Source organism: Mauremys mutica, chromosome 9, assembly GCF_020497125.1.
Source record: "Mauremys mutica isolate MM-2020 ecotype Southern chromosome 9, ASM2049712v1, whole genome shotgun sequence".
Classification (NCBI taxonomy): Eukaryota; Metazoa; Chordata; order Testudines; family Geoemydidae; genus Mauremys; species Mauremys mutica.
Window position 1 is genome coordinate 90,567,894 of NC_059080.1, and position 17,360 is coordinate 90,585,253.

The following is a 17,360-nucleotide window of genomic DNA, read 5'->3' on the forward strand; positions in this document are numbered from 1 at the left end:
CTACTTCTAGGGCCTCATCTTTACTTAGGCAAAACTCTCAGTGAAGTTGATCTGATTGCTATCCTGATTCCATTGACATGTGGGTTATCACGGGACAAATCCTGCTCTCCTTAGCTCCCAATGAAGTCACATAAGTAAGGTGGACAGGGTTGCATCCTGCTTTTTAATGGTAAAGCCCAGCTCCCTTGCCAGTGTCTTCATATAAAATCATAGGCACCAAAAGCTGCAGGAAAATAATACTAGAGTTCTGTCAGCATGGATCACCTGTTATCTGATCAGTGCTCAACTCATTTTTCTTACCTTTAATTGTCTACATCATATCTTTTAGCAAGCCCCACTGATGAACAGAAATACTGCTTTACATTTTGCTTTGAATATCTTTCTCTTTCGTTATGGCTTTCTGTGAGATATTGGTAAGTGATGCTTTAGCACTTGATATAGGTTGTCATGTAATCACATTAGATTCTGTCCAAGCACAAGAATGTTCCTGCTTTGTAACAGAGAATCTGTTCTTTGGGAGTGCTTTGAGTCCAAACAACCTGCAAGCAGCGACTCGATACTTCTTAGACATAATGTTGTACAGGATAGGGTTGATGGCAGCACTAAGGTAGAAGAGGACGAAGGATACCAAGTTGCAGTACTGGCTGATCACAGCTATCTCCAAGGATCCGGCTTCAAAGGATTTGGAAAACAAATATCGTCCTACATGAAAAGGCAACCAGCAGAGTATGAAAGCAAACACCACCACAGCTGAAATGGAAACAGCAGAAGGATATTAAAACAATAGGTCATTTAAAATTAAATGTACTTATACTTCTTTAATACTAGTGAAATTTAAAGAATCTGATTTGCATAAAGTAAAAAGCTGATCATAATTTATTTGGGTTTTTTTATTTGTTTTTCCTAAATTAATATCTACATTATTAATGGTAGATTATATATCTCAATAACAATAATAATAATATAGTAAAATATATAGCTATATTTAATATATAAATCACAGCTGAGTTTAGTGTACAATAGTTTTCAACTACATCACTTTGAGTTTTTTGCTAAAACAGGATTGCAGGAACAATATAGTGAAGAAAACAATGACATTAAGAATAATTAAGAGTAACATACACAGTGTTTAACAAAGCTCATAAATATAACTGATGGCTTTAGAACTGAAATTTATCATTAAAAGTATAAGGACATAGAGCTATATTGAATCTGGGTAAAGGACTCCAAGTAAGGGAAAATGAATCTGGAGCTGTGGAAGATTTATCCGCAAGATAATGAAAGACAATAAAAAAAGCCACCGAGACAAGCATAATCCATCCTATGAACCTTCTGGCTTATATATTGCTCTTGAGAATGAGTTACCCTAAGAAGAGCAAAGCTAAAAATATGTATCTGAAAACTTGAGCTCTTGCCCATTTTGCTTTCTACACTTCCTAGGAAGTGGGGAATATTTTCTATCGGTTCATCTCGCATTATTGTTTCAACAGTACTTTTTAAATTGTTTTGAATAGCCCTATTCACACACAAAAAAGAATTTCAGGATAGAGTTTTTAACAGCCTTTTCATTAGGTACAGTAGTTAACTTATTTGATTGTACCAGAAAACTCATTTTGTTTGTTATCCTATCTGGATAAGATCCCAGCCTCAATGAATTTAATGGGAGTTTTGCCACTGACATCAATGGGGCCAGGAAATACTCGGTGTGTTGTGCCATGGCTGAAATAATATTTATAAAGTGTGATTGAAAAGCAATGGAAAGGAGATAATTATCAGCAGCTTTTCACAAAACATTCAAAAGAGGATTCCTATGTTTAAATGAACATACAGCGAGAAATCATAGTCTCCCAACTCTGCTGACAGCGCTTGATTATGGGAAAACCATTTAACTAGCTTCTGCCATGGAGTCCCCATTTGTAAAATGGGACAGTAATATTTCCCTCACCGAGTCTTAAGGAATCAGAGTTACTATTATAAACCAAGGCCAACATTTAAAAAAATAAGATACGTATGAAAAATCAGCTTGACTGGACTGAATTTAGGTATGCTGATCCATATTTAGCCTCTTCAAAGATGCTCAGTCCCATTGATTTTACTGGGATCAGTGGGTGCTAGGCATGTCTGAAAGCCAGACAACTTTTTTAGGTCCTTGAATATGGATATAGAAGCCTAACTTTGCCTTTTGATAATTTTGAATTGTTGGCCTTTGCTCTTCTTTTATTTGCAGCTCCAGAACTGGTAAGGATTTAAAGCTGTCCAACTGAAATTCTAAACAGAAAATTCAAGTAAATGGAAGCTGAGGGCATTACACACCGTGTATTATTGAGTTCCTTCGGTAGATTTTCATGAGGTAGAGAATGTTGTCTTTCTGTTAAAGGACATTCTAGCCACATGCAGTGTAACTGTAGCTGTGTCGGTCCCAGGATATTAGAGAGACAAGGTATGGGAGATAATATCTTTTATTGGACCAACTTCTGTTGGTGAGAGGGACAAGAGTTCGAACCTGAAGAAGAGCGCCGTGTGGCTCAAAAACTTGTCTCACTCACCAACAGAAGTTGGTCCAATAAAAGGTTCTAGCCACAGTCCTTTCATTCTTTGATGCGGTGTGAAGCAAGGTGTTTGAAATATTATTAATGTTTGCAGCAGTGCTTTAGGATTGAGGTAAGTAATTTAGGATTGGAAATTGGTATATTTAAACTTTTAGAAATATAAATATGGAAATGAGGTATGGAGGGTTTTCTTCCTGTAATAAGCAAAAACTCACAATTCTGAAAATTTAGATCAGGAAACAAAAATCTGAGTTACTTCCAGGGTAACGCCAAACCATCTGAAGTATTCTATCGATCCTAAAATGTAATTCAAGGTACACAAAGTATCTCACAGCTTTTATCACACATGTTGTCACCTAGTAAATTAAAAAAAATATGAATAAAACAATCAGTTAGATACAGTTAATAATTTAGATACATGGGGCCTATTGCAGCCACACTTTGCAGCTCTTTGGCCAATAACTCCAACTTAGTTGAATTTAGTAAAGTCGGGCTGTCTCCTGCAAAACCTTATTCACATGAGAAAAAAGTTACCTACATGAATAGACCTACTGAAATCAATGGGATTACTCATATGTGAAAGGACTACTTGCACAGGATCAATGCTGATAGAATAATACAAGAATTTGTAATTTTCTACCAATAAACTGATGGTAATTTTTTTCAAACTGATGGTGCCAGAAAGGGTTACCTTTTTCTGTGTTAGTGGATCTAGTCCATATGTGGGATGCCTGTTAACTGCACTGACATTGAGTGCTTATGGGGTCAGATTCTTTAGAGTTAAAGATGTGTCCATCTGTATGTTAAGGTTCATATTTTACAAGCAAATATTATTTTACTGAAAATATTTAAACATACTAAATTAAAAATGACAGGGGCTAATGACTTGGTCTTGTTCTGGGAGTTTTGCCATTGACTTCAATGGGAGCAGAATCACAGACTCTAAAAGAGAATATTCCTTAGTAAGAACTTTAGTTTTCATTACATTAATTAACTATATTTGTTAGTTTTCTTCAACAGGCTTAAAGAAATTGACATTCCCATAATTCTCTACATGCATCGATCTATTCTGTTTAGCTCCCCTGCAGCCAAATGTCATGCTTTCAGAAGGGTTTAGTTTTGTGGATAAATACAAATCCTCCTCGAGCTGGCATTTGGTACCTTTAACTTATTTACAAAGAGGTTCAGGAATTTTCAGTGTAATAGTGATTGTAATATTCATATTTTTCATTATTATTCTTTTCAATATCAGAGGTTGATATATTAATATCTGCCCAAGTTATTTTGCATGAGACGCCGGTATAAGTCACAGTGAAGCGTTTTGTTATATTGCTGCTATAAACTTTAGCCATATCGTAAAAATGGTCGATAAATACTTCACTTTTAGTGACCACTTTAAAGCACCATCAATGTCTCTCTCTCTGACACACACACGCCCAACAGTAACATGGAATTAATATAAAGTCCTACCTAACATTTTCACAGTTTGTTTGTTGTTCTTGTCCCTGATAGAGGTATTTGGTCCCATGTTCTTTCTCCTCCAGATTTTCCTCCCAATAAGGCTGTAAAGCACAGACAGGCAAAACACAGGCAGGAAGAAGAAGACGCTGGAGGTCCAGACCATGATGGTGAGCAGCCCTGATTTGATCGCATACTCCGTAGCCTTGCACTCGTTGGTGTCCAAGGGGTTCGTTCCATTCTCGTGCTCAACCCCAACCAAGACAAAAATAGGTCCCGCGCTTGCAAAGGACACGGCCCAGAGGACCAGGATGACCAGCTTGACTTTCCCTTTGGTGATCACTACTTTTGCTTTGAGGGGGAAACAGACGGCGAAGTACCGCTCCACGCTCAGGGCGGTGATGTTGAGGATGGTGGAGTAAGTGCAGCTTTCGCTGACGAACTGGAAGAGCTTGCAGAGGAGGTCCCCGAAGTTCCAGGGCCGGTACTGCCAGAGCCTGAAGAGATCCAGGGGCATGCAGAGAAAGATCAGCAGGTCGGAGAAAGCCATGCTGGACAGGTAGAGGTTGGTCGTAGTCCGCATGTCCCGGAACCTGGACACCACCAGCATGGTCATGAGGTTGCCTAGAATCCCAACGACAAAGAGGAGGACGCAGGTGACCGTGATGCCCGTCAGCACCGGGGCTGGGAACAGGTGCGCGGGGTACTCGGGCCAGGTGTCGTTCTCGTCGCCCGGGGCGCGCGCGCTGGAGTTCGGCGAGCCGCTCCGGTTCCACATCCTGCCGCCTACTCCGCGCCGGCCGGGGGCGGGCGGGCTCCGCGGCTCAGCGCGCAGCCCCGCGGCTCAGCGCGTCCCGGGCAGCCCCGCGGCGCCGAGGTGCTGGAAGGAAGCAAAGGCGGGCGGCGCAGGGTTAGAGACGGGGGCAACCGAGCCAGCCCCACCAGCCACCCCTCGGCCACAGGCGGCTGCGCCCCCAGCCCTGGGCTTCAGCTCGCTTGGCCTCCGCACCAGGTGCGAGACCTCCCCCCCTCCCCGTCCCCCCGGCTTGCAGGTGCCCGGTGCCCCATCGGTGGCTGCCCCCGCAGCAGCTTGAGCCCCCGTCCCGTTCTCCGCTGTACCTGCAGCTGCCTCTGCCTCCCAGGCTCACCTTCCCTCCGAGCTCCATCCCCGCCGGCCCAGCCATCCGGGACGGGGCCGCCGCCGGAGCCGCTCTGCTCCGCTGCCGCCGGGCTCCGACCGGGGGGCTGCTGCGCTCGCAGGTGCGGCCGGGGGGAGCAGCTGGAGCGGCCCCGCGCCGCCCTCTTCCCCCGGGGCCAGGGGCCCTGGCGGCGAGCCCGCCTCCCCCCCGCGCTCTGCGGAGATCCCGGCGGCGCTGGGACCGGGGGAGGGGGCCAGTGTGTGAGGAGAGAGGGTGTGACTGTGTCAGGAAAAGGTGTGTCCCTGTCAGGGGAGAGGGCTGTACTGTGTGTGTGTGTGTGTGTGAGTGAGAGGAGGGGGTGTGAGAGAGAGGAGAGGGCTGTACTCTGTGTGTGTGTGTGTGTGTGTGTGTGTGTGTGTGTGTCAGAGGAGGGGATGTGAGAGAGAGAGAGAGGAGGGGGTGTGAGAGAGAGAGGAGAGGGCTGTACTCTGTGTGTGTGTGTGTTTGTCTGAGGAGGGGATGTGAGAGAGAGGAGAGGGCTGTACTCTGTGTGTGTGTGTGTGTGTCAGAGGAGGGGGTGTGAGAGAGAGGAGAGGGCTGTACTCTGTGTGTGTCTGTCTGTCTCAGAGGAGGGGGTGTACAGGGTGGGTGTGTGTGAGAGAAGAGAGGGCTGTACTGTGTGTGTGTGTGTGAGAGAGAGAGAGAGAGAGGAGGTATACAGGGGTTGTGTCCCTGTCAGAGGAGAGGGCTGTACTGTGTGTGTACCGTCAGAGAAGGGTGTGTGTCAGTGTCAGAAGGAGGAGTGTATTGTGTGTGTGTCAGCATCAGAGGAAAAGGGTGTACTGTGTGTGTGTCCTGTTGGAGGGGGGTATATTGTATGTGTGTTGGTGGCAGAGGAGGGTGTGTGTCTGTGTCAGAGGAGAGGGGTGTATCATGCATATGTGTCCTGTCAGAGGAGGGCGTGTATTGTGTGCATGTCAGTGTCAGCGGGCAGGGGTGTACTGAGTGTGTTGGTGTCAGTGGACAGGGCAGGTATGCTGGAACTAGGGGTTCTGGGGGTGCAGTAGCACCCCCTGTATTGAAGAGGTTTCCATCATATACCGGGTTTACGGATTTGTTCAATGGCTTTCAGTCAAACCAAGAGCTGAGTGTGAGTATAAAGGTAGATTGTTCATGACAAAGTCAGCGTAGAGTGTGCAAAAGTGCCAGAAAAGAGACAGCTATGTGTGAGGGGTTTTGTAGACAGAGCATGGATGTGTCAGAAAAATATGTGTGGATGTGTATGAGGTGTCAGTGTGGTTGAAAAGAGAGGTGTGTGTGTGTGTGTACATGCAAACAGTGTATGAGTGCTAGGCAGGAAGGTGGGCATGTGTGGGGGGGTGCCAAACAGAGGGGTGAGTGTGCTTCGGTGCAGTGTTAGTATCTGTGAAGAGAGAGTGTGTAAAAGATGTTGCGAGAGAGACAGAAGTTTGGGATATTTTAGGGGGAAATGGGTGTGTGAGGAGGGGAGCAGACAGTGTATGCTGTGTGCTGGGTTAGCAATGGCCTGGATAGGAAGAGTGCCCAAGTTCTCAGGGAAAGAAATCTAGAGGTCAGTGAAAGAAGCCCCATGTGTCAATGTCTGAAGAGCTGCAGTACAACTGATCCGCAGCTGCTGGAAGGAGGCCAGAGAGAAGAAAAGAACCACATGGGCAACATAATTTTGTTCAGCAAATCAAATCTGCACGTGTAAAACTGCAGTAAGGAGCAGATAGTTCTCGTAATTGATTTCTAACTTTCTGATATTTCCTTAGGTATTGGTTTAGGTTAGTTTGTTTCCTCAATGTGTGCAGTAAAAACCTGGTGCAGCCTGGGGCCACAGTGAATGTGTCTTGCTGTTTTTGCTGCTAAGCTTGTTACAAGAGGGTTCCCAAGAGGAAGAGGAGGATACACATTAGGGTGCAAATGACATGATGACTGAATTTGTAGGTGGATTATGTGACTCCTGGTAAAGGAACAAGGCAGTCTGATGTTTTCTTCTCTTAATTGAGATCTGTAGTTTAATGACATTGAGCAGTGAACTTGTGAAATCAAATTTTTAAAAGTAAATCATACAAGGAAGGAAGGAACTACTATTGCTCTGGAAGTTTTTTCCCCCACTGTACTGGGGGATTCTCTGCTCCTTAGTGATGAAGCGGGATTGTGTTTACCCAGGAACAAACTGGTTTTAAAACAAATCCTCCTTTTAGATGCATATTGCCCTCTGTTCAAGACAAACCTGATAGAAATGTATCATGATAAACTAGTTGTTTGTTAGAGAGTGAGAGAATCTAGTGTGTGTTAGAAGGGTGGAATCAGACTTCTCAGATGTGTGTCACAAGCTCTTTATTGCCATCAGCTAGAATGAATTGTTTATGGGCCCCAGAGTAGGGTGATCTGCTACCATGAAATTCCAAGTGACCATTGTGTGCTGCAAAATAACAACTGGCCCTAGGTGTCAATGTATGACCAAATAGTTCACGTTAGGAATAGTGAATACAAAAATTGAGGTTCATGTTAATTAAACAAACCTTTTTGGCCAGTTCCTCAGCTTATGTAAATTGGTGCAGCTCCATGAAGTCAGTGGATCTACCCTTGATTTAAACCAGCTGAGAATCTGGCCCAATATCTTCTACAGTTTGTTTACAAGTCATCTTTAGGAAAGGATTTCTAACTGAGGTATCAACACTTTTCACTAGAATAGTGTCCTAGATAAATACTCTTTTGGCTTATTAAGTACATTCTGGGGCTGTCTACATTCCCCTCAGTTTTTCAACTGAATAAGATATATTCTTCAGATCCTGACATCAGTGGTTGTGAAGGGAGGTTATGATCTCTTGAGCAGCTGCTACATTTTGACCTACAGGTGACTGCACTTTATTGGTGGTTTAAGTGGTCTCTGTGTGTAGTTTGTCTATTAAGTTTGTAAAGTACACTGCAATCTCCAGAGATGGAAGGTACTACGGGGCACCTAGAAACTTTATAATACTGCTATATAAAGTGAAGGGATTTTTGCAATTGGAGTCCCTCATTAGCAGGTATATCTAGGAATACAGTGCATAGTGAAAAGAACAGGAGTACTTATGGCACCTTAGAGACTAACAAATTTAGTGAGGATACATACACTGCAGCTACAGTAATTACCCTCAGAAATTATTTACATATATTGAGACTCTGATTAATGTGTTCCCGTCACAGTCCTTTCTGGCCTATGGGTACTTTGGAACTGTTATATATAATCTAACCCAATGCTTCCCAAACTATGAGGTGCTCCTAAATACAAGGACCATATTGTGCCCGATGAGCACTAGCCAAAAGGCAATGCAGGAGGAGTTTTGGGATGGCAAACCAACTCCCAGAGCTCTCAGGTGGACAGTGGGAGCATGCCTTCAAGGGGTTCAATGTTCTCCCCATCTACATTTCTACTGGCCATTGTGCTGGGGGACAGGGCAAGCCTGACATGACCCTGGCTCTTCCTCATCACTCCTATCCCACTCCTGGCTATGCCCCAGGAGGTGCTAAGAGGGACTGCAATTGTTTCTTGGTTCCCTACATCATCTCCTCCTTTAGACCCATGCAGACACCAGGCAAACTTGAATCTGAACTCTCAGGATTTGTTTCCCCTAATCCAAATGTTTACCCAGAAGAATCTCTGAAGTCATTTGAACTCAACAATATATCCCCTGTGAATACATACACGGTCTATATAATGTCCTCATTTGTATGAATATAAGTGCTTCTGAGGGAGGGAATGATGTAGTGCATAATGCTTGGAAAATTACCTTACCTCATAGAACACTTGACTTTTTAACAGACAGTAGATCTACCCTTTCTCCTTTCTGACTCCTTTCTACAAAGTAATTGAGATTGAGGAGTACATACAATTTAACATCTCAAAATCACTGTATGCTGCTGCCTAACTGCATCACTTTCTTCTTGTCCTTCAAACCACTGCAAAGCCATTTCAAGTGCAGTGAAGGCATCAGAATGTGAAGGGAGGTCAACTTGTTCTTCATCAGCACCACATTTGTTATGTGATTTTTTTTCCAGTCAGGAAAAATTGTTCATGTAACTGGTCTGTTTGTAAAATTGAGGTTCTAATGTAGTTGCTTTACACATGCACGGAAAGAAATAGATTTTCCCTATAATAATATCCCAGATGTATCACTTTCTTTTAAGTTTACCTTTTAAGCGTGCCCTGTTCCCTTTTGCATTATTTTGTGGGCACTGGTTTCCCCATCCCCTTCCTCTACCATCAGGCAACCACTTAGTAAAGTGCTTAAGGGTACCAGGGGTGAAATCCTGGCCCCACTGAAGTCTATGACAAAACTCCCATTGGCTTAAATGGGAAGAAGATTTTATCCCTTCTGTATGAAGAGTGATACCCAAAACCAAATGCAGCTCTGCTTCCTTCTGTAATGTTGTAGAACCTGGTAAATTGTACCTACTAATGACAGTGTGACAGTGTCCACAGAGCTTCTTTTCCCTGTACATTCTGAGGCACGTTAGCCGCATAACATGGAGAACCTGTAACAGCAGGACTGTGGTGAACATTTACGGGTCTCACTGCAAGTTGTAGGGCAGACCCTCTCCTTTTGAAGATTCCTGGTGGACTGGGAGAGAATAGGTTCACTTGTCAGACTTTCTGAAGGGACTGAATGGAGAAGTTGGACAACTGGCTGTCTCAAAGACACCATGGGGTCACCAAATGCCAGACTAAAGTAAGTTTGTGCAGTGATGAAGGAGAGGGTCTTGCCAATTGGAGTGGAAGTCCTGCGATGCATTTGTTATTTGTATTAGGGGAAGGAGAATTTGAACAGTAGGATCCCCAAACAGTGACAATCACCTGATTTTGAGTAATGAGGTATTTTCCCATCATTAGTTAACAGGGCAGCATTGTGTTAGTTATTATATAATAATAAGTATCTCCATAATCAGACAACCTACAGGCATTTTTTGCTGCAGGAAACAAAAAAAACCCCAACATCACAGAATTCACAGTTCCCCAAAATTTGTGATTTCCTACTATCAGTTGATAAAAAGCTAGATTGCTAACTCTGCAGCATCTGTTAAGGTCACTATCCAATATCTACAGATCTTGGTCTAGGACTTGGGCCTAAGCACCACACAGTACTCGGGCATTATACCTCTGAAAGTGACTTCTTTCAGATGACACATAATACCAGAGCCCTGACCACTTATAGTCACTGAAGATTCCATAGTACTTTTTGCAATCATAGGGGTGTTATGGCATCCTGACCATATTCCAGTTTGCTTAAGTTTGCTTTACCTACCTAAACTCTTCTTGGACTTTCAGTTGGAGTCAATATCATTCAGTTCTGACTGTAGCATAATGTTCCTCTGAGCTATTTGACAATTGCTGGATTTCACCCCAGAAGCAGCTGCAAATCCGTGGTGGTTGATTTGAAGAAATATCTTTCCATGCATCTAGCTGCCTCTCTATTCATCTGCCTTTCTAATTATGGTTGTGAGCGTTCTAACTGGAGAAAACCAAACACCCTTGCCCCTTCCCTTCCCCCAGGTCCCGCCCCAGCTCACTCCATCCCCCTCCATCCATCGCTCACTCTCCCCCACCCTCGCTCACTCGCTCCTTTTCACCAGGCTGGGACAGGGGGTTGAGGCATGGCAGGGAGTGAGGGTCCAACTGGGGGTGTGGGCTCCAGGGTGGGTCTGGGTCTGAGGGATTTGGGGGGCTGGAGGGGGGCTCTGGGCTGGGGCAGGAGGTTGGGTGCAGGAGGGGAGGTGAGGGCTCCAGCTGGAGATACGGGTTCTGGGGTGGGGCTGGAGATGAGGGGTTTGGAGTGTGGGAGGGGGCTCTGGGCTGGGGAAGGGGATTGGGGTGTGGGAGGGGGTACGGTCTCTGGGCTGGGGGAGTGGGTTTCAGGGTGAGGCCAGAAAGGAGGAGTTCAGGGTGTGGGAGGAGGCTCCAGGCTTGGGCAGTGGGTTGGGTGCAGGAAGGGGGTGAGGGCTCTGGCTGGAGGTGCAGGCTCTGGGCTGGGGCTTGGCGTGTAGTAGGGGCTCTGGGCTGTAACTAAGGGGTTTTGAGTGTGGGAGGGGGTTCCGAGCTGGGGCAGGAGGTTGGGGCACAGGAGGGGGTTTGGGATGCAGGCTCTGGGTGGCACTGACCTTAGGCAGCTCCTGGGAAGTGGTGACATATCCTTCTGACTCCTAGGCGGAGGGGCTGCCAGGTGGCTCCATGCGCTGCCCCCATCTTCAGGCGCTGCTCCCGCAGCTCCCATTGGCTGTGATTCCCAGCCAATGGGAGCTGCGGAGCCAGCACTTGGGGCAGCACCTGCGGGTTGGGGCAGCGTGTGAAGCCCCCCTGGCCGCCCTTGAACTTAGGAGCTGGGCATGCTGTCTGCTTCCTGGAAACCACCAAGAACCAGGCAGGGAGTCTGCCAGCCCCACTTCACTGCCAACTGGGCTTTTAATGGCCTGGTCCGCACCGCCGGCCTGGTCCCTTTTCGACCAGATGTTCCACTTGAAAACCGGACACCTGACAACCCTATTAAGCATCATAGATTCGTAGATTTTAAGGCCAGAAGGGACCATTGTAATTGTTTAGTCTGACCTCCTGCATAACACAGTCCATATAATTTTCCTGTATTAATTCCTGCTTCAGATCCAATAGCTGTGGGAGAACTAGAACATATCTTTTAGAAAAACATTGTCTTGTTTTTAAAAATTTCCAGTGATAGGGAATCTGCCACAACCCTTGGTAAATTGTTCCAATGATTAATTCCTTCTCTGTTAAAAAAATATGCCTTATTTCCATTATAAATTTCCACTTCCTGCCATCAGTTCTTGTTATGCCTTAGGTAGATTGAAGCACTCTATATCATAGACATTAGTAATGGAAAAGATATAGCAGATCATCCAGTCCACATACTGCTAATGCAGGATTGTTCCCTACTGTTCATATTATTATTTTGTGTCCAATCTAATTTAAATCATATAGCTCTATATAATAGGGGAACTGGTAGTGATCCCTACATTTAGGTTGTCTAACACATTACATGAATACAAAGAATTCTTGCAACATTTTCTTTGAGACGTTCTTGCACCTTCATTGTTTTTAGCAGACCTTTGATGGTTGGCAGGAAGAATGCCCTCAGGCTACTAATGTGCCTTTTCTTTGTCTCATGAAATTCTGCTCAGCTTTTGCTGAGGTATAAACTGCCAAAAATCACCATTTCCGATCTCTTACTTTTGTTCCTCAGGATAATTGTGACAGCTTGCTTAAATAATAATGGAACACATGAACATTCTAAAGCTGGGCACATGCTGCTGCCAAAACCTCAGCATCAGACAGACACTGTACTGGAAATAGGTGGGAGCTGTCACAGCAGTTGTGTGTATGGCAGGTGGCAGGGTGAATATGTGTGCTGGATTCCCCACTCCCCTGACCTATCGTGTGGCCCTAGTAACCTATGTCACCCTTGGGTGCACCACATGGGGAAGGAAATAGGCCAGGCTTCCACCCCAAACACATATCTCAACCCCCACCTCACTGAGTACTTAGCCCCCCCCTGCACATATTCCCCCTGTTCCCACGGGCACTACATAGGATTGGAACTCCCCAAGTCCCAGTGGTTGAGGCAGGGGAAGGGAAGGCTAAAGAAGCCCCCCCACCCCCCGCAACACACTCAAACACGTGTACACAAACACACAAAACAAAAACAACTATGTTAAAAACATTATTTAGTTTGCAAAGTCAAGCACTCAAAAGTTAGGAAATGCCAAATTTATGATTGCCTGTGCAACCTTAATTCAGCCTCCTTGGGTATATCATGAGAGTCTTTAAATACATAATCACATGCTATTATTTCCACAGGACCCCAGCCTCTTTCAGTGCGCAAGCTCGAGCTACACAGGGGGCAGAATTAAGATTGTGGAGGCAACCGCGAATTGGTATGTCCTAATTGGTGAGTGCTTGACTTTGCAACCTAAATACTGCTCTTTTAGCTTTGATCATTTGTATGTAATAGCTTATATATAAATATGGTTAAATCATCCCCTTTGCTTTTAGGCACAAAGGGAATGAAAGATGGGCACATACCTGATTTTGAAAAATGTTGTATACAATTATAATTCAATAGCATAGATAAAAATCCGTATTTTTTTCAGATGTTATACATCACCTTATGACATGCTACACAGCGCAGGGAAATTCTCTGTGTTTTAGGGACTTAATGCTTACAAGTCTGTGCCACTTTCTACCAGGGTGGTTTGCACCTTAAGAGCTAGAGGCCTGGGCCCAGCCAACCCTGATTACTAAGGAGGCACACCTGAGCAGGAATCATAAGAGCAGCAGAAAGAAACTGGACTGCTGGCCTTGCACAGTTCTCAGGGAGACTGGGCAGTGGGGGTGAGCAATACAGAGGCTGCTAGGACTCCAGTACAGAAACGTGAAACTTGGGAAGTGATACAAAAGGTAAGAAAGGCCTGGGAGAATGGACGGACTCGAAAACTTTATTTTGAATGTTTGTTAATTTCATAAAGCAGAACCCAAGAAGAGAGGAGAATGGATAAATGGGTTTGTGAGGAGGAAAACGAAGGCAAAGGACCACTGGCAAGGCTGCTCTGGGGCCACAAGAGGGTGCCCAGGCAGCATCCTCTCTTTGATGCATCTGTATAGGTGGAGCTTGAATATGGGCCTGATCCTGAAATCATTCCACAGAACTCTTACTGATTTATGTAGAATAATGGCATGACTGGGTCATAAATACAAAATTTCATTGGATTTAACAGCATTCCAGCCTTTGTTGCTTAAACAATATCATGACTCCAGAGGTTTTCAAATTGCTTTACCTAATCAGGGCTAGACCCAGGGCAGCAGTAATATGAGACTGAGCAAAGAGGATGCACAGATGATTTTTTATAACAATTTTTGTTTCCGTTTGGTTTGGTCATGTGTTTGCTGTGATCTCCTTGCTGGACTTTTGAGCACTTGGCGATTGTGGGTCAAATTCAGGTGTGGTGTAAACAGGTACAACTCCGTTGACTCATGCATTCATGCATATACTTTGGGAATTGTGTAGTGCAGTGGTAAAGAGCTTTGCTATTGACTTTGATGGAATCTGGTTTAGATCCCAAATATTTATTTACTTGCTTTTATCTGCAGCAGCAGCAGAGGGCGATATTTTTAGTGCTGGTCCAGGAAAAGGGAAAACGTTAATTCATCACTGTTTAAAATTGCAAAGATTTTTAATTTTTGTTTATTTCAAGCACTGTTTTTTCACTGTTCTATCCATTAACTGGATGTATGAGACACAACATTTAAAAAACCCACAACAATGTACATTTACATACAATATGTTTACTCTCAAAATATCTGTGCTGCTTTTGTGCAGCAAGCACTAGAGTTAAGGTTGCAAGAGAGTTTCCATTTATTTCTCCCTGATGTTTTCTCCATTTTCTTTTCATCCACTAAAGTACTAATTCTTGCTTCTTACATCACAGTTTGTTGTCATTGGAATCATTGAAAGTTCTGAACATGGCATGATTGTGGCTTTATTGCAGGAAGATGAAGAAAATGGAAAAAACAGACTGGGAGGGAAAAATCTCCCTTTGAAAAATGACATATCTACAACAATTCACAGAAAAGCAAAAGGCAGATATTTGATTATATCAAAGGGCAGAATATGTTTGGACTTGTATTATATATTTTATCAAGTGGAAAGGCTCTTTTAAGGACAATCAGGTAGAACCTGACATATGCTTTTAAAGTACTAATAAACCATTTCATAACTAACAACAAACAAAATCTTTGTACTTTAACATGATGATGAAAAAAACAGAATATCCTTGAGTGACTCCACAGTTGTTTATATGGAGGTAAACATCTGCAAAGAGACTTAGAAATGGTGTTATTTAAGCAGTGATGCTCTGTTGTAGCACCACTAATTTAACTTTACCTCTTTGCAGTGCTTTAATCCATTACGCTAATAGGCCATGTCATACTAATGCTTCCATCACTTATCTTCCTACTCACTAAGCTGGAGAGGGAGGCTGTGGTTCTTTGGTCAGGGCTGTACTGCATAGATTCATCGATTCCAAGGCCGTAAGGGAGCACTGCAATTATCTAGTCTGACCGCTTATATAACTTCCCCAAAATAATTTCTAGAGCACATAATTTAAAAAAAAATCCTATCTTGATTTAAAAATTGTCCACGATGGAGAATCCACCATGATGCTTAGTAAACTATTCCAGTGGTCTATTACACTGTTAAAAATTCATGCCTTATTCCCAGTCTGAATTTGTTTAGCTTCAACTTCCAGCCATTGGATCGTGTTATACCTTTCTCTGCTAAAGAGACCATTATTAAATAGTTTTCTCCATGTAGATACTTATAGACACTAATCAATTCACCCCTTTAAGCTAAATAGACTGTTTTCTTTGAGTCTATCACTATAAGGCATGATTTCTAATCTTTTAATAATTTTTGTGGCTCTTCTCTGAACCCTCTCCAATTTATCAACATTGATTTTTACTCTCAGTTAAATAAAAATCTAGAGATAATATTAAATGACTTACGGCGGAAAAGAGTAATGGAAGATTTTATTGTATTTCTTACGGAAGTCAATGAGAGTTTTGCCAGAGTAAGGGCTTCAGGATTTGACCCAATAATATTTTCTTCCCTTGGCATCCCAGATAGAAAGTTGTGACTATTGTTAGGATGCACAGCATCTTTCCACAACGCTTTGCAGTCACAAGGCAACAAACTTTGAAACATTGAAGGTGGCACTGACAAGGGCTAGAGGTCTTCACCTGACGTTGTGTATTTTATTATTACATTTTATTTGTATTGCGTTAGTGCCGAAAGGCTCAGGCTCAGATTGGAAAATAAATCATGCCCAGCCATACTTACTTGTTGGTACGTCTGTTTCTCATATTGGATAGAGAGAAGTAGCTTGCTGGCTGAGTTCACCAGAAATGGAAATCTGCAGTTAATCTGCTTTGTCATCACCCTGTGATTATAGGGAATAAGTACAGACGGTTTAATAGAAAAAAGAGAACACTGTGATCTGAAAGAGTTCTAAACAGACAAAACCAAAAGTACATTTGAGAGAAATAGGTGACGTGGACTTTGGTCTGATAAAATCATCAGTGACTACATCCACATGTAAGAATGTGAAAAATGATGGTTCCTTAACAGTTGCTAAGGCTGTTGGTGCTATATATATATATATCATATGTTTTAGGACTTCCCTGCCAGTGGAATGGGAATATGTGCATCATAGAGAAAGAATATAAATTATGCTAAATGTGATAGGAACAGCCTATAAAAATGAGACGCTGCATAAAAAGCAGATGCACACCGTAAATTACAGCCCTAATACCAGGAATCAATGCACTGACCATAACCAGTAAGACAACATTACTGTCATGTTCCTGATACAATTTCATGTTGTCCATATGAATTTGAGAAGAGATTAATGGAAAGAAATACCTGGAGAGATTCTAAATTAGAAATCACTCAGGAAATGGATCTTGGAATTGGTATAGAACCAGCAGTTCTCAACTCGTGGCCCGCCTGGTGCCCAATTAGCACACAGCTGCTGCCCAGCTCAGCTGTGTGCTAAAGGTGGCCCGTATGGTGGTGTCCAGGCTGCCTGACGCCCAGCGTGGCAGGGTCGGGGGGTCCAGGGTCGAGGCTGCCAGCTGGCCCCGAGGGGTTGGGGATCCAGGGCTGCTGCCCAGCCCCACAAAGCAGGAGTCCAGGACAGCTGCATGGCAGGGTTCGGGGTCGGGCAGCCGGCCGGATCCATGAGGCTGGGCTCCAGGGCTCCTGACTGGACCTGTGAGGTCAGAAGTCTGGGGCGGGCAGTAGGCCTCCAGGGTCAGAGTCTGGGCTACTGCTGCCCTGCCACCTGGCCTCTGCCCATTGTGGGCTGCATAAATAAGTTAAGAACCACTGGTTTAGACAGTTGAGTTCACTGTGCAGCCGTAATCAACGGAGGTATTAGACTGTGTTAATCAGGAGAGTGAACAAAACCGACAATTTACAGTGCTACTATGTAAACTAATGGTACATTTTTAACCCTGAATATGGCATTCAGTTTTGGTGATTTCATCTTCAGAGCAACAAAAGAGAAGCAGAAAAATTCTGGAGAAGGGCAATGAAAATGATTAGAGGCTTCTATGTTACAGATTTGAGAGACTAGGACAAAC

The 17,360-nt window shown here is 43.9% G+C and overlaps 1 protein-coding gene and 1 long non-coding RNA gene across 3 annotated transcripts in view; one reads left to right on the forward strand and one right to left on the reverse strand.

Annotated features, from left to right (window-relative positions):
- Window positions 1-315: 315 nt before the first annotated feature.
- Window positions 316-4,833, reverse strand: GHSR (growth hormone secretagogue receptor). Its single transcript, XM_045031268.1, has 2 exons — window positions 4,020-4,833; window positions 316-750 (listed from the first exon to the last, which is right to left on the reverse strand). Exons 1-2 carry the CDS (start codon window positions 4,783-4,785, stop codon window positions 446-448), a joined length of 1,071 nt encoding a protein of 356 aa, XP_044887203.1. The 5' UTR covers window positions 4,786-4,833; the 3' UTR covers window positions 316-445.
- A 7,629-nt stretch (window positions 4,834-12,462) lies between these two features.
- Window positions 12,463-17,360, forward strand: part of LOC123377620 — a 34,388-nt gene continuing 29,490 nt past the window's right edge. For both annotated transcript variants that reach the window (XR_006582255.1, XR_006582256.1), the window contains exons 1-2: window positions 12,463-12,515; window positions 13,020-13,110. This is a non-coding gene — a long non-coding RNA (uncharacterized LOC123377620). The remainder of the gene's footprint in view (window positions 12,516-13,019; window positions 13,111-17,360) is intronic.